This window comes from Athene noctua, chromosome 22 (genome assembly GCF_965140245.1).
Source record: "Athene noctua chromosome 22, bAthNoc1.hap1.1, whole genome shotgun sequence".
NCBI classification, from domain to species: Eukaryota; Metazoa; Chordata; class Aves; order Strigiformes; family Strigidae; genus Athene; species Athene noctua.
In genome coordinates, this window is record NC_134058.1 from 7,259,775 (window position 1) to 7,286,130 (window position 26,356).

The 26,356-nt window shown below is 44.0% G+C and overlaps 2 protein-coding genes across 5 annotated transcripts in view; both read left to right on the plus strand.

Annotated features, from left to right (window-relative positions):
• Positions 1-66: 66 nt before the first annotated feature.
• On the plus strand, positions 67-11,736 carry EMC1 (ER membrane protein complex subunit 1). Of its 3 annotated transcripts, XM_074924677.1 has the most exons (24): positions 67-204; positions 374-498; positions 772-837; positions 1,002-1,095; positions 1,557-1,685; positions 1,840-1,966; positions 2,333-2,482; positions 2,841-3,008; positions 3,578-3,649; positions 4,094-4,153; positions 4,399-4,521; positions 4,753-4,849; positions 5,553-5,669; positions 6,028-6,036; positions 6,588-6,787; positions 7,027-7,176; positions 7,747-7,908; positions 8,152-8,271; positions 8,508-8,645; positions 9,013-9,186; positions 9,350-9,560; positions 9,790-9,874; positions 10,377-10,506; positions 10,723-11,736. In XM_074924677.1, the coding sequence occupies exons 1-24, from the start codon at positions 125-127 to the stop codon at positions 10,900-10,902; spliced, it is 2,967 nt and encodes a 988-aa protein (XP_074780778.1). In that variant the 5' UTR covers positions 67-124; the 3' UTR covers positions 10,903-11,736. The 3 variants fall into 3 exon arrangements, with proteins under 3 accessions (XP_074780778.1, XP_074780777.1, XP_074780779.1); XM_074924676.1 differs by lacking the exon at positions 6,028-6,036; XM_074924678.1 differs by lacking the exons at positions 4,094-4,153; positions 6,028-6,036 and having other exon boundaries at positions 3,578-3,691.
• Positions 11,737-12,013: 277 nt separating this feature from the next.
• UBR4 (ubiquitin protein ligase E3 component n-recognin 4) overlaps positions 12,014-26,356 on the plus strand; it is a 77,768-nt gene continuing 63,425 nt past the window's right edge. For both annotated transcript variants that reach the window (XM_074924673.1, XM_074924674.1), the window contains exons 1-19: positions 12,014-12,214; positions 16,371-16,468; positions 17,213-17,316; positions 17,986-18,115; positions 18,220-18,359; positions 18,705-18,807; positions 19,335-19,476; positions 19,626-19,750; positions 20,322-20,446; positions 20,721-20,780; positions 20,909-21,099; positions 21,339-21,438; positions 21,531-21,668; positions 22,221-22,338; positions 22,768-22,955; positions 23,519-23,678; positions 23,810-23,895; positions 24,872-25,041; positions 25,704-25,986. In XM_074924673.1, coding sequence (XP_074780774.1) covers positions 12,081-12,214; positions 16,371-16,468; positions 17,213-17,316; positions 17,986-18,115; positions 18,220-18,359; positions 18,705-18,807; positions 19,335-19,476; positions 19,626-19,750; positions 20,322-20,446; positions 20,721-20,780; positions 20,909-21,099; positions 21,339-21,438; positions 21,531-21,668; positions 22,221-22,338; positions 22,768-22,955; positions 23,519-23,678; positions 23,810-23,895; positions 24,872-25,041; positions 25,704-25,986 — 2,595 coding nt within the window. In that variant the 5' untranslated portion in view covers positions 12,014-12,080. The remainder of the gene's footprint in view (positions 12,215-16,370; positions 16,469-17,212; positions 17,317-17,985; positions 18,116-18,219; positions 18,360-18,704; positions 18,808-19,334; positions 19,477-19,625; positions 19,751-20,321; positions 20,447-20,720; positions 20,781-20,908; positions 21,100-21,338; positions 21,439-21,530; positions 21,669-22,220; positions 22,339-22,767; positions 22,956-23,518; positions 23,679-23,809; positions 23,896-24,871; positions 25,042-25,703; positions 25,987-26,356) is intronic.

Below are 26,356 nucleotides of genomic sequence, written 5' to 3' on the forward strand. Positions count from 1 at the left end.
CTGCCCCTTGCGCTGCCTGTGTGCAGCCGGCGGAGCTCACGCGGGTTTTCCGCGCAGGCGGCGGCGCGGGCGGCCCCGCGGCGTTGAGGCCCCCTCGGCGCCGGGAGCGCGGCCGGGCGCTGCCATGGCGGCGGGGCTGTGCGCGCTGCTGCTGTTGCCGCTGGCGGCCGCTGTCTATGAAGATCAAGTGGGCAAGTTCGACTGGTGAGTGCTGGGGGAAGGCCGGGGCGTCCCCAGCGCGCCTCCTGCAAGCAGGCCCTGGGCCCGCCGTGCTGCCTCCTGCTGCAGCCGCCCGTCGGGCCTGCCCCCTGCCGCCCCCTCAGCGAGGCGCCCCCTAGTCCCGGCTCACCCCCGCTCGCTTTTCCTCTCCCAGGAGGCAGCAGTACGTGGGGAAGCTTAAGTTCGCCTCCTTGGAGGCCGCGCAGGGTTCGAAGAAGCTCATCGTGGCCACCGAGAAGAATGTCGTGGCCGCCCTGAACTCCAGGAGCGGTGAAATCCGTGAGTGAAGCGGGGTTTTGCTGTGGGGACTGCACCTGTTGCCCTTGGGCTAACGTGTCAATGAAGTTGCGTTACGTTTTCGTATTGATAAATTAATCCTGGTGATACTGCTTTGTCAGACTGCGGGGATTCAGCCAGCAGTTCAAAAGCTGCTGCTTAGGGCAGGCAGACTGTTCTCTGCGTAAGCTTATTGCCATGAAGAGCCTAGTTTAATAACAAAGACATGCCTTTGGGGAAACAAATCTTGTTCTCACTTAAGTCTGTTTCTTTCAGTGTGGCGCCATGTGGACAAGGGAACCCCCGAAGGGGCAATAGATGCGATGCTGATCCATGGGCAGGGTAAGGAGAAGATGTGGGTGCTGTACTGGGGCTAGCAGTTGTCCTTGGACGTGGGATCTCAATCACGTGTTAGACTACAAGTTGAACTTGCCAGAGCTTATTGCCTTGTTGATTTGAAATGGGATACTAATTCTGTGTTCAACTTTTCTTGATCTCCTGGGCAGATGCCATCACTGTGTCCAATGCTGGACGTATTCTGCGTTCCTGGGAGACCAACATTGGAGGGTTGAACTGGGAGATGTCACTGGACACTGGCAGGTAGGCTTTTGTGTCTGCACCGTCTCTCCCTTTGTAATCTTGGTCTAGGAAGGCAGAAAGGGGTTGTTGACCTTGTTTGGACTTGCATTATAGGGAAAAGTTAGTTAGACGTAAGGTTTCTGAAAAAATATTTGGGTGAATTCCTTAGGAATGCCTGAACTTTGCAGTTAAAACTAATGTTGTTTCTATTTCTTAGCAAATCAGTAAGAGAAAGAGATACAAAGTTTTTCATAGGTAGGTTTTCTCTTTATTTATACAGTCTCTTCAGCCTGCATCTGGTTTGGGGTGTTTGAACTCCAGCCGAATGCTTTTTGTTGAGATCAGCAAGGATAGATGGAGTGGGTTATAAATTGTATTTCAGGACTGGTGTTAACTGTTTGAAGGTTTTCAAACAGAGTGTGGGTTTTTTTTTCCCTAGAAGAAACTAATTTTCTAACTTACTGTCTCTGACCTGTGCTCAGTTTCCAGGTAGCTAGTTTGGTGGGGCTACAGGACGTGGTGAAATATGTGGCAGTCCTGAAGAAGGCAGCCATCTCTCTTCACTACCTTTCCAATGGGCACCAGAAATGGGTGGAACACTTACCAGAAAGGTAAGAATATTTTTTTAAGTAGAAGTGTAAGTGTCTGATAGGGAGCCTGTTGCCTCGGAGAGGAAAGGATGCTGTAATTGCTTTGTGCTTTTGAAAACATCTGAAAACAGTAATGTGAGAAAATGATGCTTCATGGTTGCTGCTTCTCTTGCAGTGAGAGTACTCAGTACCAGTTACTGTATTCCCATGGGACTGGAGTGATCCACGTGCTTGGAATTGTTCCCCAGAGCCACTTGAACATTTTAACATTCAGTGTAGAAGATGGAGAAATTACAAAACAGGTAGTGCTCAGTTACGGCTCCAAAATACTGAGTTTGACGTTGACAAATGTACTTCCACCTAGATGGGCTGTGGTGTGGTGTGCAGAGTAATTAATTGTTGTAGTACAGATAAACTCCCCTTTTGCTGTGGCATTGCCTACGGGCCAATAAATGGATTTCACTGCTGAATGCCCTGAAAGCAAAACTGAATTAGACTTGCAGCTGTTAATCAAGACCATCCTGGAAGTCTTAGGCTGATAAATAGTTTCTCCCAGGGTCATGGGTAAAAATAATTCTGGCTTAAATTCTTGGTTGTGTCTAAGTTGGTTCTTTGAAGAATTTGTTGTATTGCCAACTTCATCTCTTTGTTTATGTCTCGCCTGGCAGATCAGAGTAGCAGCCCCGTGGCTGAAGAGCTTAAACGGTGTGTGCAGCGTGGTGGGGGAGGCAGTGCTGGTGTGCATGGACATGGGCACCCATTCGCTCTATGTTTGCTCCTTGGAGACGGAGCAGGAGATGAAGCAGATCCCACTGCAGGTAAGAAGTGCTGCAGGACTATGTGAGACCTTGTCCAACTAATTTGGTGCCTGACTGAGCCTGGCAGTGTGTGTGGGTTCTGTCAGTAAGCTGCAGAATGACTGAGGAGGGGTGTGAGGGAGCATGATCTGTAAACTGAAGGAAAGGAGAGAAAACTTTTTGTCTGTCTAATCATTCCTTCTGGATTGATGTCTTCAGAGCTTTGCTCCCATGGGAGCCAAGGCCTTGCTTCTGCTTTGTTTACCCTGATATGGGGAAACCTCTTCATAAAGCTTTTAATGCTGCTGATAAAAGGAAGACATTGGTTTCAGTGACGATAAAGTTCTCATGGACACATGTGCTTGTCTCCCTGTCACAGTCACTCGACCTGGAGTTTGCTGATGGTTTCCAGCCCAGGATATTGGCCACTCAACCCAATGTAATCAGTCCTTCACGGACTCAGTTCTTCTTGCAGCTGTCTCCGAGCCACTTCTCTCTGCTGCAGTACAAACATGGGCTGCTCAGCCACCTTCGGGACTTCCAGCAGGTACCCAAGATAAACGTACTCAAGCAAGAGGGACAACTACAGCTTAAAATTCTCTCAAACAGATGCTTCTGTACTAAGCGTTCTGAACAAGCTGCTGAGCCTCTCATTTCAATGGTGCTCTTGCCTGCAACACTTGAAAACCATTTGATTTCATGTATACTAGCTACTGAAATATTTCCAGACAGCAGCATAGGTGTGCTTTGGTGCCAACAGCTGTCAGAATCGGGGTACTTTCCTGGTTTTGAGGTGGGAAGAGAGATGTGTGTCTACAGCAGTACTTTTGTTAGGTTCTGAAAAGCAAATAAGCTTTAAAAAGCTCACTAACACTGGGCATAACGGTTTAAAAGCCTGTGGCAGGTCAACGTGTTTCTTTCTTTCTGAGAAGTATTTTCATTCTTATAAGAGGTAATTTTTTTTTTTATTTGGTGAAACAAATTTTAAAATTAGCTGTGCAAGATCATCTGGTTTTAATTCTAGTATGGCTTAATTGGCTGCACAGGTAGTATTTGGTGGGGTTTGGGGATTTCTTGTTTGTGTTATGATTTTCTGCTGGTTTTTTTTCATTTCAGGCAGCTCTGGTGAGTTTTGCAACAACTGGGGAGAAAACTGTGGCTGCTGTCCTGACCTGCAGGAGTGAACTGGTCAGCACCATTTCCCTGTACTATATAACCAGCACAGCTCTAGTGTGGATGTGCGCTGGGGGTGGGTTCCACGAGTGTTTTCCTTCACAGGCCCAGGGATGGGTAGGAACTTGAGGAAGATTTAATTAGCTTCTCAGACATACAAAGGCAATGGTAATGCAAGCAGGTCTTCGCTGCATCCAGCTAAGGCTGTCTCTGGCTTGGTGAAGCGCACTGTGTGCAGTGGGCATGTAACCTGGGAATTTGCTTTATTGATCCACAGAGGATTTCAGTTCTTAGGGGTACCGCACTTAGCAAGGTTTTATTTTTATCAGAAATAGAATGGGACAGAACTGTTTCCTGCCTGTTTTAAAACTGAGACATGCCAGACACTCAAAAAACTATTTTTTTTTGTACTGTTACTGGGGTCTGCAGGCATGTTATCTATTCTCATCCTCATTTCAGAAACCTGGAAGTTCTGATGACCTTCATGCTGGAAGTACTCTGGAGGATTCCCGGAAGCAGGTATAAAGCTCACTTCTTCCCAAGAACAGTAGAAGTTTTTGACAGTCCATTTTATATGTTTGCATGCAGGAACAGAATGAAAAAGGAGTTACACCATCTTTTTGGAGACTGATGCTTTGTACCAGCTCCATATATATAACCTAAAAATATCTCAAAGCTGCAGTTCTTGCTGAATATGAAATCCTCCTGCAGAATTTGATGTGGCATGTATGTTTAACTCAGCTATTTTCTGCCTGTTGTTACAGGAATCCTTAACCTGTTCCAATCAAACCTACAATATTAATCTCTACCTGGTTGAAACTGGACAAAGATTGCTGGATACCACAATTACCTTTACCCTGGAGCAGAGCGGTGCCAAGCCACAGCAGGTGAGCAGGGAGAGATTATTTCAGTCCTGTGGTTTCTCAGACCTGCAGTGCCCTCCCTACCCTGATTACGCAGGGTTGGTGGAGCCCTTCAGACAAGGTGGAAAGTTTCTGTGGATCTGCTGGATTACTGCATGCAATCAAACTGTTCGCTCTTTTTTTCTCCTGAAAGTTCTGTTTTGGCCAAGGAGATGTGATCATTAACCTCGCTGTTTTACTTGCTCTTTTTTCCAGCTATACGTCCAAGTTTTCCTGAAGAAGGATGACTCTGTGGGCTATCGAGCCTTGGTGCAAACAGAAGACCACATGCTAATGTTCCTCCAGCAGCCAGGTAACAGGCACAGACAACCAGCTCACTCCATATTTAACAGTGCACAAGAAGAAAATTCTAAGTCCCAAATGACTTTCTTTCTTTGGAAACTGACAGAAATGAATTTAACTGTTCTAAGTCCTGTGAAAGATACTGGAAGCTCTTTCACCCTCATGAGACATTTCATCTGAGAAAACAGTTCTGCAGAACTGTGTAGACAGAGCCTTTGAATTTCATGGGTTTTCTGCAGATTTTGAAACTTTGTAGGATGAGAGTCTAAGTCCTGTTGTAGATCTTCCTCAGAGTTTCTTCAGAAAAGATCCTCATGGCAAAAATGTTAATTTACAGGAAGGGTTGAAACTCCATCTCAGTGACATGAATTTTCTAGCATTTAAAAGGCATCCAGGTGTTCATACTGTGTATCTCTTGTTTTAGATAGACTTCATCACTGTAACCCTTTTAAAACATCAGTTTGCTTTTACTGTTCCTGTGGGGTTTTTTTCAACAGTGGCTCCAGTTGCATAAAGTATTTGTCTTTTATGACATAGTTAATCACATGAGATTAGAGCGATATAAGCTATTTTGCATTTCTTTAAGGACAGTGATTTGCATTTAAAGGGCCCACTGGAAGATGTTTCTATGCTGAGTGATGAGTTTTCCTCCAAAAGTCTATTCCCAGATATTAAGTTGATTCTTCCAATATTCTACTCATTTTTCTTTCTAGGAAAAGTTGTTTGGAGTAGAGAGGAGTCACTAGCAGAAGTGGTAAGCTTGGAGATGGTGGATCTACCTCTGACAGGTGCACAGGCTGAGTTGGAGGGAGAATTTGGAAAGAAAGCAGGTATGCCATAGACTTAGTAGAGTTACCTTTAGGCATGTGATTTGGTTTGTTTTTTTCCTGAATAAATGTATTTATTGTTTTCATTTTCATCTGAGCTGAGAGTTATGATTCAAATCTCTACTGATGGCTATAAAAACGAGCAGAAATAAACCCATTTCTCGCTAAACTTTTGAAGCCCAGTGCCAAGTGCAGATGTCATGAGTGTATTGCATTGGTACATTTGAAAAACAGTCAGCAGTGGTAGGAGGGATTTTGGCCATCTCTCCTAAATATTTCCCTGTGAACCTTTCTGGAAAACTCATTTGCAATAGCTTTTGTTTTTGCTTTGTTTTGTGTTTTCTTGCTGTCCTGGATGCAGCCATTCAAGGTAACCTCAGATTGCATGCAGTGTTTTCTCATACTTCTGACTAATGTTTCTTAGTGGAATTTCATCTCCTTTCTGCTTGCTTTCCTCAGTGGTGAAATATACTTGAAGTCTGGTGTTCTGCTTATTTTGAGAAGCTAAATATGAGCCCCGATTGGTATTTTTTTACTTCAGAGGCTTTTCATGCTCTGAGTAATGAGTGCAGAGGGAGATATAGACCTTACTGAAGTGACCTTCAGGTGGGCACTTGCTGTGAGTGTACCAGTGAGAAAGAAGGAACACAAAGGAGGAGATGATGTACTCTGCAGGAGTTTGCTCTCAGTTGAAGAGAGCATCTTTTGGAATGATCTATACCACTGTGAAGTGGGAAAAGTTGGTAAATGCCAGATTCTATCAGAAAATAGCTCTGCTATTCTGGAGTGGGAGGCCGAGACAAAGAGTTACCGTAGGTTCATGCCTGGCAGCATTTCTTCTACTGTCTGAGACCATAATTTCAATTATGGAGTGGGACATAATGTTTTTTCCTCTTGGTACCACTGTTGGTCTATTTGCAGATGGTTTGCTTGGGATGTTCCTGAAGCGGCTGTCCTCCCAGCTTATCCTGCTGCAAGCCTGGACTGCCCATCTTTGGAAGATGTTCTACGATGCCAGGAAACCCCGGAGCCAGATTAAAAATGAGATTAACATTGACAATTTGGCCAGAGATGAATTCAACCTCCAGAAAATGATGGTGATGGTCACCGCTTCAGGAAAGGTGAGGGAGCTAGGGCAGCAATCTCTTTCTAGACTGTAGCAAAGAGTCTCAGCTCTGAATTCCCACTCCTGTTTTTTGCCAGGCTTGGGCAGAATGTCACGGGGAGATGTGCAGAATGTTGGTACCTTTGGAGAGGGACTAAAACGCTCCTTTCTTTGCCATATCCTAAAGAAAGATTCAGTGCTTAGATGCGAGAGATGTGTTGTTCTAAACTTTGGCTTTACTGTCTCTTTTCTCAGCTTTTTGGTATTGAAAGCAGTTCTGGCACCATCCTGTGGAAGCAGTATCTCAGGAATGTGAAACCAGGCTCCTCCTTCAAGCTGATGGTCCAAAGAACAACAGCCCATTTCCCACACCCCCCACAATGTACCTTGCTTGTTAAGGACAGGGTGAGTCCCTTTCCTCTATCCCACCACTGAACCTGCTTACCATGGACATCTGCCCTTTGAAAGGGCAGAAGGAAGCATCTTTCTGGGTATTACCTGGTTATCACTGACATGGGGACAGGAAGACATTGAGAGCTGGAGGGAAGCAGACACGCAATCCTGAAGAATTTAAGGATGCTCATTGTGAAACCTTCTGTCAAAACAAAGAAAATAATTTCATCCTGTTTCTTTGGTCATTGAGTTAAGTCATGTGTGGTCTCCATTAGCCAGGTGACGATGGCTGTCCTTTAGCTGGATGCAGGAGGTTTTGTACACCCTACATGAGGGAGGAGGAGGCATTACTTTGTGTTGAGACTGTCTCAGCAGGTGGTGGATGGGATTTAGTTACAGTGTTATGCCATGGTACAGCTTTGATAGAGAAATGTGAGCTAGGGTATATATGGGTTCAAACAGAATATTTTGGGGATGAAGTAGCTGAATCCAGGGTATTAATAGTCAACATCGGCAAGTAACAGGCAGAAAAACCAGCTCTCTTACTCACCTTTGAAGTTTTGCGTCTTGTTTTTTGTTTAGGAAACCAAAATGAGCTTTCTCTATGTCTTTAACCCCATCTTTGGGAAGAGAAGTCAAGTAGCTCCCCCTGTTTTGAAGCGTCCAATTCTTCAGACTTTGCTTCTGCCCATTATGGATCAAGACTATGCCAAAGTACTGCTCTTGATTGATGATGAGTACAAGGTAAAGTGCTTTGCCTGGAGGCAGTTTTCTTTATGTTCTGGTTAATTATTCCCCTCCCTTTTGGAGCAAGATTGAAAAAAAATGCTGTTGAGTCACATTTCACACAAAATTATGAGGCTATTCTGGTAAAACAGACCTCATCCTGATAAGCACGTTTGAAATAATCTTTCAGTGTTGCTTTTTTTTTTTTTCCTTTTGTGTCTCAGTTCTTTTTTAACCTGTGTTTCAATTCTTCTTTTCCAGGTTACAGCTTTTCCAGCAACTAAAAATGTCCTTCGCCAGTTAGAAGAAATAGCCCATTCTATCTTTTTTTATCTAGTTGATGCTGAGCAGGGAAAACTCTCTGGATTCAGGCTAAAAAAGGTATGGAAGAATCATTACAGTCTAAGTGATGTCAGTTTCCTAAATGTCCTTTGGATAATGATACATCTCTCCATTTGATTTACGGAGTTTTGCTCAGAATAGAACCAGTTCAGCCTGAAAATGTGCCTAAGAAACTTAAAATTCAAAAGCAGAGAAAGGTCCCAGCATCTTATTGGTGGGGATGGTGTCTTTTGAGGACAAGTTAAAACCTCCTACCTCATGCTTTTTGCTTGCAGGACCTGACAACAGAGGAGAGCTGGGAGGTGATTATACCCACCGAAGTACAGAGGATCGTGACTGTGAAAGGGAAGAGGTCCAGTGAGCACGTGCACTCCCAGGGCCGTGTCATGGGAGACCGCAGCGTTCTCTACAAGGTGTTGTTGGAACTTTCTGTTGACTTTTTGTTGATGCATTATCTCATGGGAAGATCTCAGCACTGTTTCTAGGCACTATGTTGAGATTAATTGCCCATGGTGCCATTTTTTTATATATGCATCAGTATCCGTAACCCTCTGCAGATGCTAATTTTGGTAGAGATTTCTTGTATAAAATGTTTTATGTACAACTAAGTCAGTCACACATCTGATGATTGGGAAATATCTGCTTGATTTCTTCAGGTGATAGGTGCTAATAAGTTACTTTGCTAATTATATGCCTGGTCCCAGATGAACTACAGATAAACGAGGTCCCTGTGGCACTAAAGTGGGGGTCTCAGTTGGGTTTTTTTAACTTTTTCTCCAGTCCTTGAATCCAAACTTGCTTGCTGTGGTGACAGAGAGCACAGATACACACCATGAACGTACTTTCATTGGAATATATCTGATTGATGGAGTCACAGGCAGGATCATCCACTCCTCGGTACAGAAGAAAGCAAAGGGGCCTGTCCACATGGTGCATTCAGAGAACTGGGTGGTGGTAAGAAGTTATACTTATCTTCTCATTCGTTACGTTTGGGAGGTAGGGGCAGTTGCTGACCCTGTATGGGGAAGACTTTTTAACCATTCTCTGTGATTTCCAGCTCCCTCTGTGTTACTGAGTCTGCTTGCCATGTATTCCTACAAATCTTTTCTCGTTTCAGTACCAGTACTGGAACACAAAGGCACGTCGGAACGAGTTCACTGTGCTGGAGCTGTATGAGGGGACGGAGCAATACAATGCCACAGCCTTCAGTTCCCTTGACCGCCCGATTTTACCTCAGGTCCTCCAGCAGTCTTACATCTTCCCATCTGCTATCAGTGCCATGGAGGCAACCATCACTGAGCGTGGCATCACTAGCCGTCACTTGCTCAGTAAGTACACGCTCTTCTGTTCTGAATGTGCTTCTGCTACTTGCACAAGCCAGGTTTCTCACTAAAACCCAAGCAAAATGCAGTTTACTGCCAAAAAAAAATCCTGCCTGTGGGCTGCCCTGCACTCCCAGTAAGTTCAGGGAAAAGCACAAAGAGAGCATTTATGTTAGGTGTTAGAAAATGCTGTTCGAAATGGCCATTTTTAAGATGCATTTTTTTTAATGCACAGTTGGGCTTCCCTCTGGGGCCATCCTCTCCCTTCCAAAGGCTCTGCTGGATCCTCGCCGCCCAGAGATCCCTACGGAACAAAGCAGGTAAGGAAAGCTTGATGACAGCTGTTCTGGGCACCTTGGAAGAGGGATGGATTTTTGTCCAATACAGTAGTGTGAAGTAGAACAACTTGTCCTGGACAAATCGAGGGCAATTCTTGCATGAAATTAAGTGAGGTTGCTTTGTTTCCCGTCTGTGACAATGGAATAAGTTTGTCTGTAATGCAGCAGGTCTTATCGTTAGCAAAACCAGACTGTTGTCTCACTCTTAAGAAGCAGCAGTCTGAGTAACCTCTCTGAAGTTTTTAGAATCACACTTATTTTTCAAACTTCAGAAGCCTGAAAAGGAGGCTGCTGCAGTGTGGTCTGACCCAGTTGGCATGTTTGATTTTCATTTTGCAGCAAAAATGAATCTGCCCCGGGAAAAGCTGCTAAGTTTACTGTTGGCTGTTTCAAGTCAGCTTGTGATAATCAGTCTAGGAGATGCAGATGATGTCCTCCGTGTGCTGTTTGGCTGGGTTTTGATTTCTCTTTAAATGCCTTTCAGAGAAGAGAACCTGATTCCATACTCTCCTGATGTGCAGATCCATGCCGAGAGGTTTATCAACTACAATCAAACCATATCCCGGATGAGAGGGATTTATACAGCCCCCTCTGGCTTAGAGTCTACTTGTTTGGTGAGTACAGGGTGGAGGATTTAATGTAGGGGAGTCTGGGGGTAGGGCAGTGTGATACCGTAGCCTGTGGCTTGGAGATCTGCAGCTTCCCATCATCTGGCTGCTCATTGCTTAAACATTTTTTCTTTTAATCAGAAGTATAGACCCGAGTCAATCATTTTTGATGTGGTTTTATGCTCAAAGCTGCATTACCAGCTCATGATCTCATCTCTTCAGGTTGTTGCGTATGGCCTGGACATCTACCAGACCCGAGTGTACCCATCAAAGCAGTTTGATGTCCTGAAAGATGACTACGACTATGTGCTGATAAGCAGTGTCCTCTTCGGGCTGGTTTTTGCTACTATGATCACGAAGAGACTTGCTCAGGTGAAGCTGCTGAACCGTGCCTGGCGGTAAGGCCACGAGTGAAGGGAAGGCGGAGGCTGGAGAAGGTATCTGAGATTTGGACTGGCTGAAGATCTGCCACCCCGCATCACCACTGGGTTTGGTTGGAAATTCCAGCTGCCGTGACTGATGGATGCAAACATCTGTATTACGTTTTTTGCTGGAAGATAGTTGGGAGGAAAAGCTGCTAGCACAACTAAATGGTACACTGCTTACATGTCTCCCAGTGAGAAGAAATGAGAGAGATGGAATAGAGATGTCAGTCAACTAAAAAAGAACTCTCCCAAACCTCCGTTAAAGCCCTAAAATCTGCCATCATGTCATCTGCCTGATGTTAATGAAGATAATACTAAGGATGTGTGTCCTCTCGATCCTTGCCTCTTCCTCAGCGCCAGCCGGGACCAGTGTCTTGGCGAGAGGAGGACTGAGGGATTGTCGACTGCTGTGATGTGAATTGCTAGACTTGGTAACGTGCGAGCTGCTGTATGTGAGGCCTGAGGAGGAGACGTTGGGTCATTTTGTTAGGAAGTTTAGAAACTGGGTGGATGTCGATGGGAAACGGCCTCATCACTTTAATCAGGGAGTGGGAGGAATTTGAATGTAAAGTCTCTCCATGTTCTTTATTTATCATGCTGGTAACATTAGTCCCTTCCCATTGTTTTAAAATGTCCCCATACTTGACTTACAAAACCGGGATTAAGGTGTAAGAACCTGGCACGGTTTCCCCTCCGGATAACGGCCGTTACCTTTGTACGTGGATTGAAATTGTCATTATCAAGTTTCGCAGCGAGTCGTGCCCCCGTGAGAGGCCGCGTCCTGCCAGCCGCCCCCCCACTGCGGCCATCGCCTCAATAAAAGCCCAGTGCCGGGGAGCACCGAGTGGGGTTTTTCCCTCTTTCGGGCTGGCTGGAGCCGTGACCCTGCGGCTGCCCCGGGGCGCGGCGGCGCATGCGCGTACCCCCGCCGGCCCGGCCGACTGCGCATGCGCCGCCAGCAAAGTTGCTGACTCATGTACTGCGCAGGCGCCTGGGCCGGGCCCTCCTCCTCCAATCGGGAGGCGCGATGTCCGCGTGGGTCTTGCGTCACTTCCTGCCTGGCGGAGCGCGGGGGGAGGCACTTCCGGCCCGCACCCCCCCCCCCCCACCTCCCCTCCGTCGCCGCGGCCCCCCCTCACCCAGCGGAGCGGCAAGATGGCGGCGGGCGGCGGCGCGGGGGCCCCGGCGGAGCCGGGCTGGGAGGTGGCCGTGCGGCCGCTGCTCTCCGCCTCCTACTCGGCCTTCGAGATGAAGGAGCTCCCGCAGCTGCTCGCCTCGGTTATCGAGAGGTGAGGGCTCGCTTACCGGGGGCGGGGGGCGGCCCGGGCCCTGCCTTTCTTCCCTCTGCGCCGTGCCCTCAGGACGGGTGTCCGGCGGCGGGGAGCCTCTCGGAGTTAGCGCCGGGGGCGGAGGTAGCTGGTGTGGGGCTGCGGGGAGCGGCTGAGGGGCGTCCCCGCTCGGTGCTGGTCAGGGGACAGCAGCGGGGCAGGGCCGGTGGCCAGCGCCTGCTGGGGCTGCTGGGGAAAAAGGGAGCCCCGAGCAGCGTCCAGGGAGTTACTCACGCCCAGCCTCCTCCCGGTTTCCTGGGGACTGGGAGGCTCTCGGCGTGGTGCCCTTGGGACCTAATAAGCGGGGATGAGGATGCACGCCCGGCTGTTCACGTTGGCTGCTGCTCGGCCACAGCAAAAGCACCTTTGACAGTTACCCCGCGGAGAGGCTTCGGGACTGTTCTTGCGTTTTTGTTTTTGTTCAAGCGCGTTACGGTTTTGCAGGCTGTGCGGTGAAAATTGTTGTCTCACCTGGCCTGGCTCCTCTGGTGACAGACTCGGGTGGGGGGGCACTGGGAGGCATTGACTGCTTTTTAGGTTTCTATCAGTGAAATACTGCTCGCAGCTTAAGGAGAAATAAAGCTGAAGCAAATAAAGTCTGCGTTTTCTTAACCAGAAAGGTTAGACTCTGAGCACAAGAGCACGTACTGGAGCTATTGAATTGAACTTACAGCTTATTCTATGGTCTAGAACACTAGGTACAAATGCCACAATATTATGCTCAGTTACAAAGGTAAAACGCTGACCACAGTAAGTTGTTAGGAAATAAAAAATAAACACCACGCTAGAGAAGATGATAAAGTAAAGCCTTGTGGTATTTTGCTTAATATAGAATGGCAAAGTGTACAAACAGTGGATGCTTCAAATTAGTGTTCTGTGCTTATATACATATAGTAGTGGTTCACCTAGAAACCTGCATATACTCGACGTTTATGTGATTTGGGCAGTTCTTAGGGTAATTTTTTAGGGTCCGTTTCAGCTCTGCTTGTCCTTGCGGAGCTTCGCTGTCACTGTGCTTGAAGTTCATTACTGGAGTTTTTCAGCAGAAGAATATCACAGAAACACTTAAGTGGACACACTTGACTTGGGAGAAGTCTGTTTCCTCCATTAGTGAGAATGATGGTTCCATTTTCCACTTGACACAGCAGTTTGCTGCCTCGGAATAGCACTGCCCTGAGGTTTGAGTTGTGTGCCTGATGCTGCCTGCATTTCAGACCCAGTAGGACTTAATGCGAGTGCGAGGCCTGTGGAGTCTTGCAGGACGGTATCTTTTATTTCATGCCTTGATGTAACACGTGGCAAATCATGGAGAAAGAAAATACAGCTTGTTTGCATTTGAAACCACGCTCTTCTGTGCCGAACAAATAATCGATCTTTAGATTTCTGTTCAAAAATACTTTCTTTTCAACTTATTTTTAGAAGACAATGGTTAGGTCTTGTAGTGAGACTGTTGGTTGATACCACCTGCAGAGTGGCTGGATTTCCTGATAAATAAACATGGTGCAATGACAGCAAAATTACTAACGTTATTCTTTTCAAAATAAACAAACTCCTTTTCTTAATAACTCTTGTATTTAATTTTTAAGTTTAAGCATCATCAAGTTACTGGAATTCCCCTGTTAGCAGATATATGCAAGAATTGATAGATTTTGGCCTCTTACTTGACATAAGTTATAGAAATGCTGACTTAGATGCAGCTGAAGTGGAACACAGTTTAGAAAGTCTGTGACAGTCAAATGAGACTGGTGTTCAGGGAAGGGTTTTCAGCAGGGGGAGAACTCCTGCACCTGCTGCTGTGCCTTTTCAAGGAAGAGGCTCCTTTTGCGCCCGCTGCCTTACATAAAGGGTCTATTTTGGGCCTGTTTAAGGTTTGGAAGCAGAACTGAGAAAAGAGGTGGTATTTGCTGCTGACGTGTTAGATTTGATGTTGACACGGAGGCTTCTCACTTGGTGTCAGCAAATGTTATTTAAGCAATAAATCACAGTAAAATAGTTGAAAGTTATTATTAAATCTCATTATATATGCCAAAGAACAATCTAGCATATCACAGATTAAACTGTTATATTTTATTTATGTTTATTTGCAAGGAGTTGATAAGTTGACAGATGCCTTCCACTTCTCACTACCATGACAAGTCTACGACTTGTTTTAATAAAACTCAAGCCTCTTATTGTCCAATCCACACGAAACTCCCCATCTTCTGGTTTCTGCACCTTTGTGTTCTTATGCCTTATGGGTATTGTCTTGTACAGCCAGACCTATAGAGCAGAACGATACTTGAGGAGCTTCCAATTTCTCCTGTAGTCTGTTATTCCCAAATTGTTCTCATTTGTTCTTTTAAAATACATTGCATATACCTGCTGCTGCTAATTTATAGTTGGGCATAAACAGGTAGGTGAGCAAAATTAGTGTCTAAATATGAGAGCATGAACTTTTTTATATGTTCAGTCTCCGGGCTCGTTCCCCGTCAGTGCACTTCTGGCAGGAGATGGCGAGGTGAAGCCTGCTGAGACATTCAGACTCGGTCGTGTTACGCTGCTGAGTGTCTTCAAGGAAAGCCTCTCACTTTGGAACGGCTGCTTTGCTATGCAGCTTTTTGGGTAGACTAAATAAAAAAAATCTCAGAACTAGGAAATCAAAGCTGCTGAGTCTTTCTGTTCGTTTTTCTAGATGAAATGATATATTCTACAGTTTCTTCTGTTTCAGACGCATCTGTTATGACTGGAAATGGTGATGTGGGATAGAGGAGGGGAAGGTGACTGGGCATAAGTTGGGCGCTGCTCAGGTCAGCAGGGAATGGGGTGTCCCCTTCCTCCTCCCACCCTGCCAAAGCTGACAGCGTTGTGTGCGGGTGGGTGAAGGGGATATGTGGGTTTGTTTTGCCATGCTTAGCAGCAGCAAGAGTCACTGCCAAATTTGAGAAATCATTTCAGTTGGGTGTAGCATGCTACAATAGACTGATCCCCCCCTGCTCCCCAGTTCCCCTCCAGAAATAAACACTTGCCAGAGGTGAAGTTGGTGTCTTGAGAGGTAAAGTAGCTACTGAAGTTCAGTCATGTAATGTTCTTCTAATTTGCTCATTTGCTTCATGGAATAAAAGTTTCTGTCATCTGAAAACATGGAAGAAATTAAGCATTTAGTAGACATGTGTCTGCATCCCTTAGTTTTGACGCAGGAAAAATCAAGGGCAGAACTAGGTACGGAGGCAGAGTGCTCTTTCTGTTCTTGGGGTGGTGCCTTCGGGTTTCTGTGCAAATGGGATGTGGTGTGACACTTCACTGCAGCAGCCTTTAACGTGTCATTTCTGTGTGTGAATAGCTGTGCTCTGTGGCCAGCCAACCTTGCCGAAAAACCTCAGAGACTTGACTTTCAGGGTGTTAATGCATATTTTGCTTTACAGTTTTTACTTTTGGCTTGAGTTGGCATGAAATTTCCACCCACTCGGAGCTTTGTGTTGATATCTGTGGGGCAAAATGATGCAGGTCTCTGAAGCTGCAAGTCTCTACTCCAGAAGCTGGTTACAGTGGATGCATTTTTCCCTGCTGTGGGTTACCTGACAAAACTTTTTACTCCCCGGCTTGTTGCAGGTGCTGCTGTTGTATATTGTTATTGTGCAGTTGCCTGTTTTGAACCTTCTATTCTGCAGAATTGGATAAACCCCAGTTGACTCTGTGCCTTGACAGAAAGGGAATGCCTGTGTTCCAGTCCTGGCAGGTCCTGCCTAGTGTTAGCAGAACAAACAGTCCAAACTTTATGGGCAGCTGAGTTTAGAATAATTTAAAGGTTAATGAACCTTTGACTAGGAAAGTGATTGTTAAAGAGGCTGTCTTGTTGACGGTATAAAGGAGAAGCATTTGCAACATTGGAATTATTTTCTTGAATTTCTTATGTGGGTAGCAGTGCTGTGATCTGTGCAGTATGGAGAACTCAGTCCTGAGGACATGAGAGATGGGACACAAGGGAGAGGATTCTACTTTCAAAACTTTTGTTTTGGAAAGAGTGTGTGATTTTAATGATCCTGTTTTACGTCTGTTAATAAATATAACATATTCTGAGAGCTGTGTGGTACCGCTGTTGTGCTGTATGCACCTGACATCTCCTGTTCTCCTATTGCAGTGAATCTGAAATCCTGCACCATGACAAACAATATGAGCCTTTTTACTCTTCCTTCGTTGCACTTTCAACACATTACATCACTACTGTGTGTGGTCTAAGTAAGTGTTCCCCATCCTTTGCTTCTCTTGCTTTTGTATTATGACTAGGGTATAGTAAAAGTAAACTAGAACTGTGTTGTCCTTTTGGTATTTGCTTTGAGCCCTCTTTCTGAATCAGATCCTAAGGCAGAGCGCGTGAGGCCAGCGTTGCTGGCTTTTATACTGGCAGAATGTCAATTCAGTTGGAAAGGGAAACTTGTCGAGAACAGTATTTGGCCACCAAGTACTGGACAGTGTTGATGTTTTGATTGTTTATTCATTGGCCTCACTTCATTTAGGGAAAATAATTTTTTGTTCAATGAAGTGTTTAAATCCATTTTCAGGATTTTTAGATTATTCTTTAGCAGTTATGTTTCTGTGTTGAAATTAATGATCAAAACATAGTGACTGAAAATATTTTATATGATTTTGACTGACAGAATTTGGCAATTTCAGAAAAAAAGTGGGTTTGCTCAACTTGTTTTGTGTTCTTCAGTGCATCTGTCGGTATTAAATAATCTTACCAGAGAAGCCATTTTATCTGTCTAGATTACCCTGTCTGGGTAGAAGGTATTATCCTTGCTCTACTGCCATTTCTTGGGTTACATCTTAATGAGACTGAATTTATATTGCATCTGTGTGTTAGGCGTGATAGATCGGGTATGCGTGCGTGTTGCATAGCTCTGTTTTATTGAAAGGACTAAGAACATCTTACACTGAATTATTTTAAGACTTTTACTGAGTACGAGCATCTGCTTTTTTCAGTACCAAGAAACCAATTGCAATCAGTGGCAGCTGCTTGTAAAGTCTTGATTGAATTCTCACTGCTGCGTCTTGAGAACCCAGATGAAGCGTGTGCTGTTTCACAGGTGAGCACAGATTTTGACCATGTAGGCAAGCCCGAGTGTGAAAATGGACTTTGGCCTCTAATTCCAAAATATTTGCTCTGACGTTGCATAAAGCAATGTTGATGAAGTTCTTGAAATATTTAAGGTGTACCACTTAGGTGGAGGCTGATACCTGCTGAATCTTCCCTCTGCATTGTTTACTCAGAATGTCAGCTTGTGAGCAAGCTGAAATAAAGGTGACCTGAAGACTTAGTTAATTCTCTGCAATTTCTTGATTTGGTTTTATGTAACAACCTGGATCAAACCTGTTGCTGAGTTTTTAAAGATGGATTCTTCCTCAGTTGTACTTTAGTCTTCTGGGAAAGCTTCAATCTTATTTCAGAGAGGAAAGGCACGTGAGAAGTGTAGCTTTGATAGGACCTGCTTTAAGCCTTAGTGTGTCATAGGTGAGTGAGCTTTTCCAGATGCTTTTCCATAACAAGCACAGGGGACAATGTTAGTGACCTGAATTAACTGCAATTAGTAAACTACCACAGTTTTTAGTATGAGATCAGAGTAGATCTGAGATTTGCAGTAGCTTTGCTAGCTGGAGTTGCTGTACTCTTAATGCAGCTGCTTAGAATAAATGGTACTGAGGAGTAACTGGAATTGGGAGAGTTTAAATTGTACTTGATGTCTTTTTCGTTGTAGAAGCACCTCATTCTACTGATAAAGGGGCTGTGCACGGGCTGCAGCCGCCTGGATCGAACTGAAATTATTACCTTCACAGCAATGATGAAATCAGCCAAGCTGCCTCAGACTGTCAAAACCCTCTCTGATGGTAGGTGGTTTAATTGATGGTTATATCCCTGCAGCGCTTGAGTTAGGTATAGAAAACACAACGGTTTTGATGTATGAAATGATATTTTGCCGTTTGCCTTGCAGTAGAGGACCAGAAGGAGCTGGCCTCCCCGGTGAGCCCAGAACTAAAACAGAAGGAAGTGCAGATGAACTTCCTCAATCAGCTGACATCAGTCTTTAACCCTAGAGTCTCGTCATCACCATCTGCCACGCCAGAGACGCAGGTAAACAAACAGCCCTAGAATAGAAGCTTCTGAATTTTTGCTTTAATAGCATTGGTGCAGGGAAGGACAGAGGGCAGTAAGTGGTAGTTGTTTAATATACGTGTGTAAAGAAAACCTTTCTTAAGTATTTAAATCCTTCTTGCATGTTGATGAACGGCAAACAACAAAATACTGTTTGCATTGTATTGGCAATAGTTTTGTTGCCTCGTGGAAGCTAATGTTCAGTGATATTCATAGCTCTTTGGAGTTCTGCTGCTGATGCAAGCTGCTCCTGTGTAGAGACTTACTGCAGCACCGTGTATTTTTAATGCTCCCATAATATATTTAGTATGTGCTTGCTTTTAGGTGGAAGGAGAGAGCGAGGATCAAGCTTCCACAGATCAAACCTCTGCGGCAAAGACAAAAAGCATATTCATTGCTCAAAACGTAGCCAGCCTGCAAGAACTTGGTGAGAATGAGCTTTCTAGCATCAGGGGAAAAAAAAGTGCTAGAGCAGGTGTCACTCCAGTGTTACACTTTACAGCTCCGAACGGGAGGAAACAACCTTTAGGTTTACAACCTAAAGGATTTGCTCTGTTGCATGCTGATGTTACCAGGAGGTTGTGGCTGTAATGTAGTTTTCTTCATTGCAGAGGAAATGAGCTCAGTATATTTGTATGCAGTCACCGTCTTTTGGGGAGTAAATAAGGTGGATAATATAAAATAGCTTATGGGATAGATTATTGAGCAGGTGTGGATTAGACTTGGTGTGCCACGTAACATGCACACAGAGCTTTGTGGCACCTGTTACAAGTACTGGCTGAAAATTTCACCATCTGGTTTATGTGTTGTAAAAGAGTCTTTTTGCCTCATCCGTGACAATATTTTCTCATCACAAAGAATAATTAAGTCAATTATTGACGACCGTTAGACCTGTTTTGCTTAGAAGCTCTCCCATGGAACAGTAAAACTAACTCCGCTGGTTTTGTTTGGTAGGTGGCTCTGAAAAACTGCTGCGAGTGTGCCTGAACCTCCCATACTTTTTGCGATACATAAATCGATTTCAGGATGCAGTATCAGCCAACTCATTTTTTATTATGCCAGCCACAGTGGCAGATGCCACTGCTGTTCGCAACGGGTAAGAGTCTGTCACTGCTCTGCTTTGGTAGATGCTGGGTACACGGTTTGAGAGAAAATAACTGTGCAACATCAGTTACTGTGCTGCTCCTGTGAGCTGTCTGGTGTGTGTACTGCATTGCTGGACCTTGACATGTGGTGTTCCTGTAGATTTCATTCGCTGGTAATAGATGTGACCATGGCACTGGATACTCTGTCTCTGCCTGTGTTGGAGCCCCTGACACCCACACGTCTCCAAGATGTGACTGTTCTTGCTCTCAGCTGTCTCTATGCAGGTGAATGGATTTCCTGTATTTTCTGTGGAGCTTTAGGTTGCTCTTGCATTCTGCAAATGTTCTTGTCAATATCTAAGGGAAAGACTGAGTGACTCAACATCTTAATAGTCTGTAATTTCTGCACTTTTTTTTTTTAATGTTCAGAGCATAATGTATTTTTGCAGTGCTTATGGCTTCATCTTAATTGGTTATGCTCCCAAATCAACCTTGTTTCCCACGAGTGGTTTAACTACACCAGAATCCTGATTGTTAATTGGTATGGGTAAGATTTTAAAAAGAAACAGCAGTTGAGTGTGAAGATCGTCTTAAAAATGGTTTTGAATTACATGGTAAAACATTTCCTGTTTTAATTGTTCTCATGATTTCTGTAGGACAAAACTTCACTCTTTAGGGGGTACTTCAGAAAGATTTTTTTTTTTTTTTTTTAATCTGTCAGCTGTAATATTGAGTATTCCCAGCTCCATCATGTTTACAAGCATGTTTGATACCACTTGTTTTAGTGTGCTAAGTAGGAACACTGAGTCCAGATTGGCTCTTAATAAGACTGTTACCTTCATTTGTTTTCAATCAGGTGTGAGTGTGGCAACTTGTATGGCCATCCTACATGTGGGTAGCACTCAACAGGTACGAACTGGGTCAACAAGTTCCAAAGAAGAAGATTATGAAAATGATGCTGCTACTATTGTACAGAAATGTGTAAGTAGATGAGAGAGTGTTGGTTGTTTTCATTCTTGGCAAGTGAAGTGCATAGAATTTGTATTTATTTGCATTGCAATAGGTATCTCTTGGTTTTAGTCATTAGTCTTGCTGATAAAGGAACTAATGGGATGGCTAATTATAGAGGGCAAAATACTTGAGGTTTTAAGTATTAGGGGTTTGATTTTAAGTGTTAAGTACAAGTGTGTGTGGTGGTTTATTATTGCCCAGCGGAGCACTTAAAACGTTACCATGGTTTGGGATTCATTTGCAGCTTGAAATCTATGAAATGATTGGACAAGCCATCAGCAATTCACGCCGTGCAGGGGGTGAGGTAAGATTTGTGCTTCAGGAAGCTTTTTTTCACTGTTTTTGTGCTGGTGTATTTTGTCATTTGAATTGACGCCATTTTGTCTTTTTGGTGCTTTTTTGTGTTTGTTTTTTTTCACTTTGGCATGATAGCATTATCAGAACTTCCAGCTGCTGGGGGCTTGGTGTTTGCTAAACAGCCTCTTCCTCATCTTGAACCTCAGCCCCACGGCCTTGGCTGATAAGGGAAAGGAGAAAGATCCATTGGCTGCTCTTCGCGTCAGAGACATTATTGCTCGTACTAAGGAGGGCGTTGGGTCTCCCAAACTAGGACCTGGGAAAGGGTATGTAAATACCCCACTGCAGCAGTCACTGTCCCTGTATCTAACTGTGCCCAGCAAGCAACTACTGTGGAGTCTTCTTGGGCTCTTGAAACATTATCCACATGTGTAATTCAAGTCTTGATTCTTGAAAAGAAGGTGTCTCCTTCAGTTTAGCAAAGCAGTCACTTCACTCAGTTTAATATACATATATTTCTTTGTTTTCCCTTTGAAATTACATTGTATTTTTCATGTTTCTGTAGGCACCAAGGGTTTGGTGTTCTGTCAGTGGTGCTAGCAAATCATGCTATCAAATTGCTGTCCTCGCTCTTTCAAGATCTGCAAGTGGAGGCACTGCACAAGGTGTGTAGGTAGCATTGTACATTCTTGTGAAACGTTTTGCCTTCTCCACTGAAACACACTTTATATATTCTCTTTTCAATGTCACCCTCCAGGGCTGGGAGAGTGATGGCCCGCCAGCAGTGCTGGATATCATGGCTCAGAGCACATCCATCCAGAGAATTCAGCGGCTGATAGATTCTGTACCACTCACTAATTTGCTGCTGACTTTGCTCTCTACTTCCTACAGAAAGGTAGGAACTGGCATACAGCTAGAGAGCTTCTGTAGCTGAACCGCTCCTGCTAAGTGTCATCCACGTGGAAAATTCTCACTTTACAAACTGTGGCTATGCTAGAATTCTTCTTTCAGAAGCTGTCAACCAGGGCCTCTCTCTTTCCTCTTTTCAGAGACCATTAATTTGACAAACTTTTTCTAATAAAATTTGACAAACTTTTTCTAATAAAATTTGACAAACTTTTTCTAATAAAATTTTTTTTCTAATAAAATTTTTCTGTAAGCTCAGTGGTATTTGTGAGTTTAGTGAGAAGATGAAAAGACTGTATTGAGAACAGATGCTTTTATGTTGGAGCTCTTACTTGAAGTGTTGCTTACAAGCTTGGCATAATTTGTTTTCAGCCATTTTCTGTAATTTTTAATGCAGCATAAGGGGGGGAAGCCTTGAAAAACTGTTAATGAAATTAGTTGAGACAAATTTTCTAGAAGAAAATTCAAGGAAGTTTCTCTTGGTTTTAAATTCTCAGCTTTCATAGTCCTAAAATTTAACTTGTTCTGCTGTTCTTCTAAGGCTTGTGTCTTGCAGCGTCAGAGGAAGGGCTCCATGAGCAGTGACGCAAGTGCCTCCACTGATTCTAATACTTACTATGAGGATGATTTTAGCAGCACTGAGGAGGACAGCAGCCAAGGTAATAGAGTTTGCAGCAAGCAACTTAAGTCAGGATTTTACGCTGTCTTTCAGATTTAGTGGAAACCTGGCCACTGGGCTGTTGCCTTCTTGGATTGGAATGCCATGTAATGCTGAAAATATGAAACAGTTTGTAAGATCTATTTGGCAGAAGTAATGCTGACTGTACTCTTTTATGTAAACTAAAGCCGGAGCGGCTGGGATTTGGCAGTATTTGCTTAAGAGGAGAGTGGAAATAATTTCTTCTTGTAAATTCCTGCTGGAGTGCTGTAGAAGTGCTTAGCCTTGTGATTTGGAAAGGAAAAATGAAGATAGCAGATGCCTTAACTGTGCTCACTGAAACTTTTTCAGGCCTTTTCTAAGCTGAGTAGTTTGCATAAGATAGTTGCTTATAACATTATGCTTTTGTTTTTCCTGCCTCCTGTGTTAGATGATGACAGTGAACCAATCCTTGGGCAATGGTTTGAAGAGACAATCTCTCCAAGCAAAGAGAAAGTGGCCCCACCACCCCCGCCTCCACCACCCCCTTTGGAGAGCTCACCTAGGGTGAAAAGCCCTAACAAACAGACTGCTGGAGAGAATGGGAACATCCTGGCCAGCCGCAAAGATCCAGAACTGGTAGGGGAAGGACTTCAGGCTTAAGTAACTGGTGTGCTATAGCATGGTTTACTTGCCAGTGGCTAGCTACATTGGCAGACAGCATGATAAATGTCAGGTATTTTAAGTACGTTGCTGATGGAGAATCAGTGAGTGTCTTGGCTTTGAAGAAAGACATTTTCTCTACTCTGCTGTCAGTTGGAATGTTAGTGTCAGGGAAGCAAAGACTGAGGATAGTATCTATTTGGGTTACAGAGGGAGAGGGAGAATGGGGGCAGAACTATAAGTGAAATGACTTGCTGATAGAATGCTTTTAGCTCCAACTCCATTGGGTAAAGACAGAAATAAATACTGCAGTTGAGAAGTTAGAGACTTGCAACGTTTTCAGAGAACTGTAAAATTGGTCCTGATACAGCACCCGGAGTGCAGTGAGCTGGATTGTGATGAGTAAACCTGAATTCCACGGCTGGGAGTGGAGTTAGGGGCCTTGAGTTATTTTGCCAGTGGTTTAGGGGTTTTTTAACGTTGTCTCATAGGCCCTCTGCTTTTGTTGTTTCTATAGCATGTTTCTCTTGTCTTTTCAGTTTTTGAGCCTAGCTTCAAACATTTTGAACTTTATCACTTCATCTATGCTGAACTCCAGGAATAACTTCATTCGCAACTACCTGAGTGTGTCTCTCTCGGAGCAGCACATGGCTACACTGGCTAGCATCATCAAAGAGGTGGATAAGGACGGGCTGAAGGGTGAGTAATCAGAACTCTCTGTTAGAGAACACAGACTGTAGAATTTATAAGTGTATGTTTTCTTAGCTTCATGAGAAAATCTTAAATATGGGAGAGCAACAGTAGTAAATGGCTTGTGCACTGTCTTACAGGCACGTCGGATGAGGAATTTGCTGCTGCACTGTATCAGTTCAACCATTCCTTGGTGACCTCGGATCTTCAGTCTCCTGCCTTGCAGGTAAGTCTCTGATTAAATGTATAAATAAAATGAAGAAGTGTTGATGTCTTTTAATGTCTCTACACGGATTCTCCACACCTACAGTAGTGTGTGGATGGATTCCATTTGGCTCTAGACTATAATCTTTTGCAGGCAGAGCTTGGAGTATTTTGGATCCAGTGAGTTGGATGACCTTTGCAGTCATCCAGTACAAAACATCCTGTGCGGTATAAACTTCATGTCTAGAGTTCAGATTAATCCGCTGAACTTTGAAGATGATGATAGCTGAAAAGGAAATTAATTTGTCTGTTTTGTTTTGGAGAGTTGCCTCTATCCATGCATTTATCAAGAGGCATTCCTGCAGATTTTTTTTGCTGTCAGGACTGATGCCAAAAGGCCTTGGAATTCTCTCAGGAGAGAATCAAATTAATCCTTTTGCTTTCATGTGCTAACTTTGTAGCCTCTAGGTTTCTTTGCTAGGTCATGGGCTGACCTGACTTAACACTCTAAGTAGGGGTTGTAAATCTGCTTACTGATCACTGAATTCAATCCTTATACTTTTTGCTGACTGTTTTCTACTATATTTAAAATAATATTTTTTAAAAGCAGTCGGACTTTTCAGATTATCTGCTTTTTACTATATTTGAAAAGAAGCAAGCATTCCTGTGATCAAAGGGATCTTCCAAATTCTTACATACTGAACACAGTAGCATGATCTCTCCTGCAGTGATATTGCAGTAAATAAGTCGAGCTCATTAATGGCGTTTTTCTCCATTGGCGTTGAAGTTGAAAATTTGTTGTGTTTTAGGTGGTGAGGTGACAGCGTAAGGGTCTCTCAGTAGCTATGCCATATATTTGAGATAGGAGAGATACTGCTGTGTGAACCCTTACGAGCGCTGAGAGCTCTGCTGTTTGTCATCTGGATGTTCAGATCGTGCTTTTAATTAAAGCATCAGACAGGACTCGCCTCTTTCAACAAGTCTCTGTTTCGTTCCAGAACACACTTCTTCAGCAGCTGGGAGTCGCACCTTTTTCTGAAGGTCCATGGCCTCTCTACATCCATCCTCAAAGTTTGTCGGTGCTCTCACGACTTCTTCTGCTTTGGCAGCATAAAGCCACTGCCCAGGGAGATCCTGACGTTCCAGAATGCCTTAAAGTTTGGGAAAGGTGAGGTAATTTTATGTTAAGCTGAAAGTCAGTCATCGCTTACCTCTGATTTTCTATCGAGTGAAAATTCTCTGGCACGAGTGTAACAAGTGTGTGTGTGTTCTCTGAGTAGTGATGGTGTGTGGTGCTTGGAGGAGCAGAGGGTCAGTCTTCTGTGTTGCTGGAGTCCTTCACCTAATGCATAGTAAATAAACCCTAGAATCAGGATTTAAGTGGGTGGAGACTGAATTAATTACAGCAAAGCTGGTTTTAAAAAGGGAAGAGAAATGTCTTATTTCAGCAGGTTGCTGGTACATTCTGTTATGATGGTGCCAAGATTTTTCCTCTCTGTGCCATTTTCTGAATGCAAAATCTCTGATAGGGTTTAGCTGACTTTATAATGGACAGCCTTTCCGGTTGGAACACGTTTGCATGTCCCTTTCTCTCTTCGAATGATTATTCATTTTTTCCATCAACTGTATTTAGTGCTAATTGAATTTATCTAGGTTTTGCTCTTTGCATAGTTTCATTTCAATACTGTAGTGAATAGTTCGTGAAATTGCCAGTATTAGAAAGCAGAAAATATAGTTATGAAAATGTTTCTTTAGCCTCTAGTTAAACAGATTTTAGGGATATAAGCAAGGAGAAAAGTAAACTTTATAAAATTCCTCTCTTATTGTCAGGTTTGTGGGCACACTGAAGCAAAACGCCTTGCAGGGGACTCTTCCCAGTGACACAGAAGATCTGAATGTTGAACATCTCCAGCTGCTGCTGCTTATTTTTCACAATTTCTCTGAGAGGGGCCGCAGATCTATCATGATGCTCTGTATCCAGACGATTGTGGAGCTGACAGTGAACATGGATACCCAGCAGTGTTCTGTGCCGCTTATCGTGGCACGTCTCCTCTTGGTGTTTGACTACCTGCTCCATCAGTATTCCAAGGCCCCCGTGTACCTATTTGAACAGGTAAGATTTTAAGTCATGTTCTAGATATTGAATTGGTCACTCAGCAGAAATCTGTAACAGGCAATCACGGAATCATCTAGGTTGGAAAAGACCTTGAAGATCATCTAGTGCAACCATTTGGTGGGTTCTGGTGTCTTTGTGCCCTTGTGAGTCAATCAGTTTTGATGTTGTTACTCACCTTTAGAGTTACAGTGCATGGTTGCTGAATCCTAGCAGCAGGTTCAGTTTGAGTGTAAATCCCTTGTGTAATGAGCGTCCTAATAAATCCTGATAAGGACAGGGTGAATGCCTTATCTTTCAAGATCTTGATATTTGGGTATTTGGGCATCATTTCACAAATACCTTGGCTGTCATATCTTTGCTTTAGCTT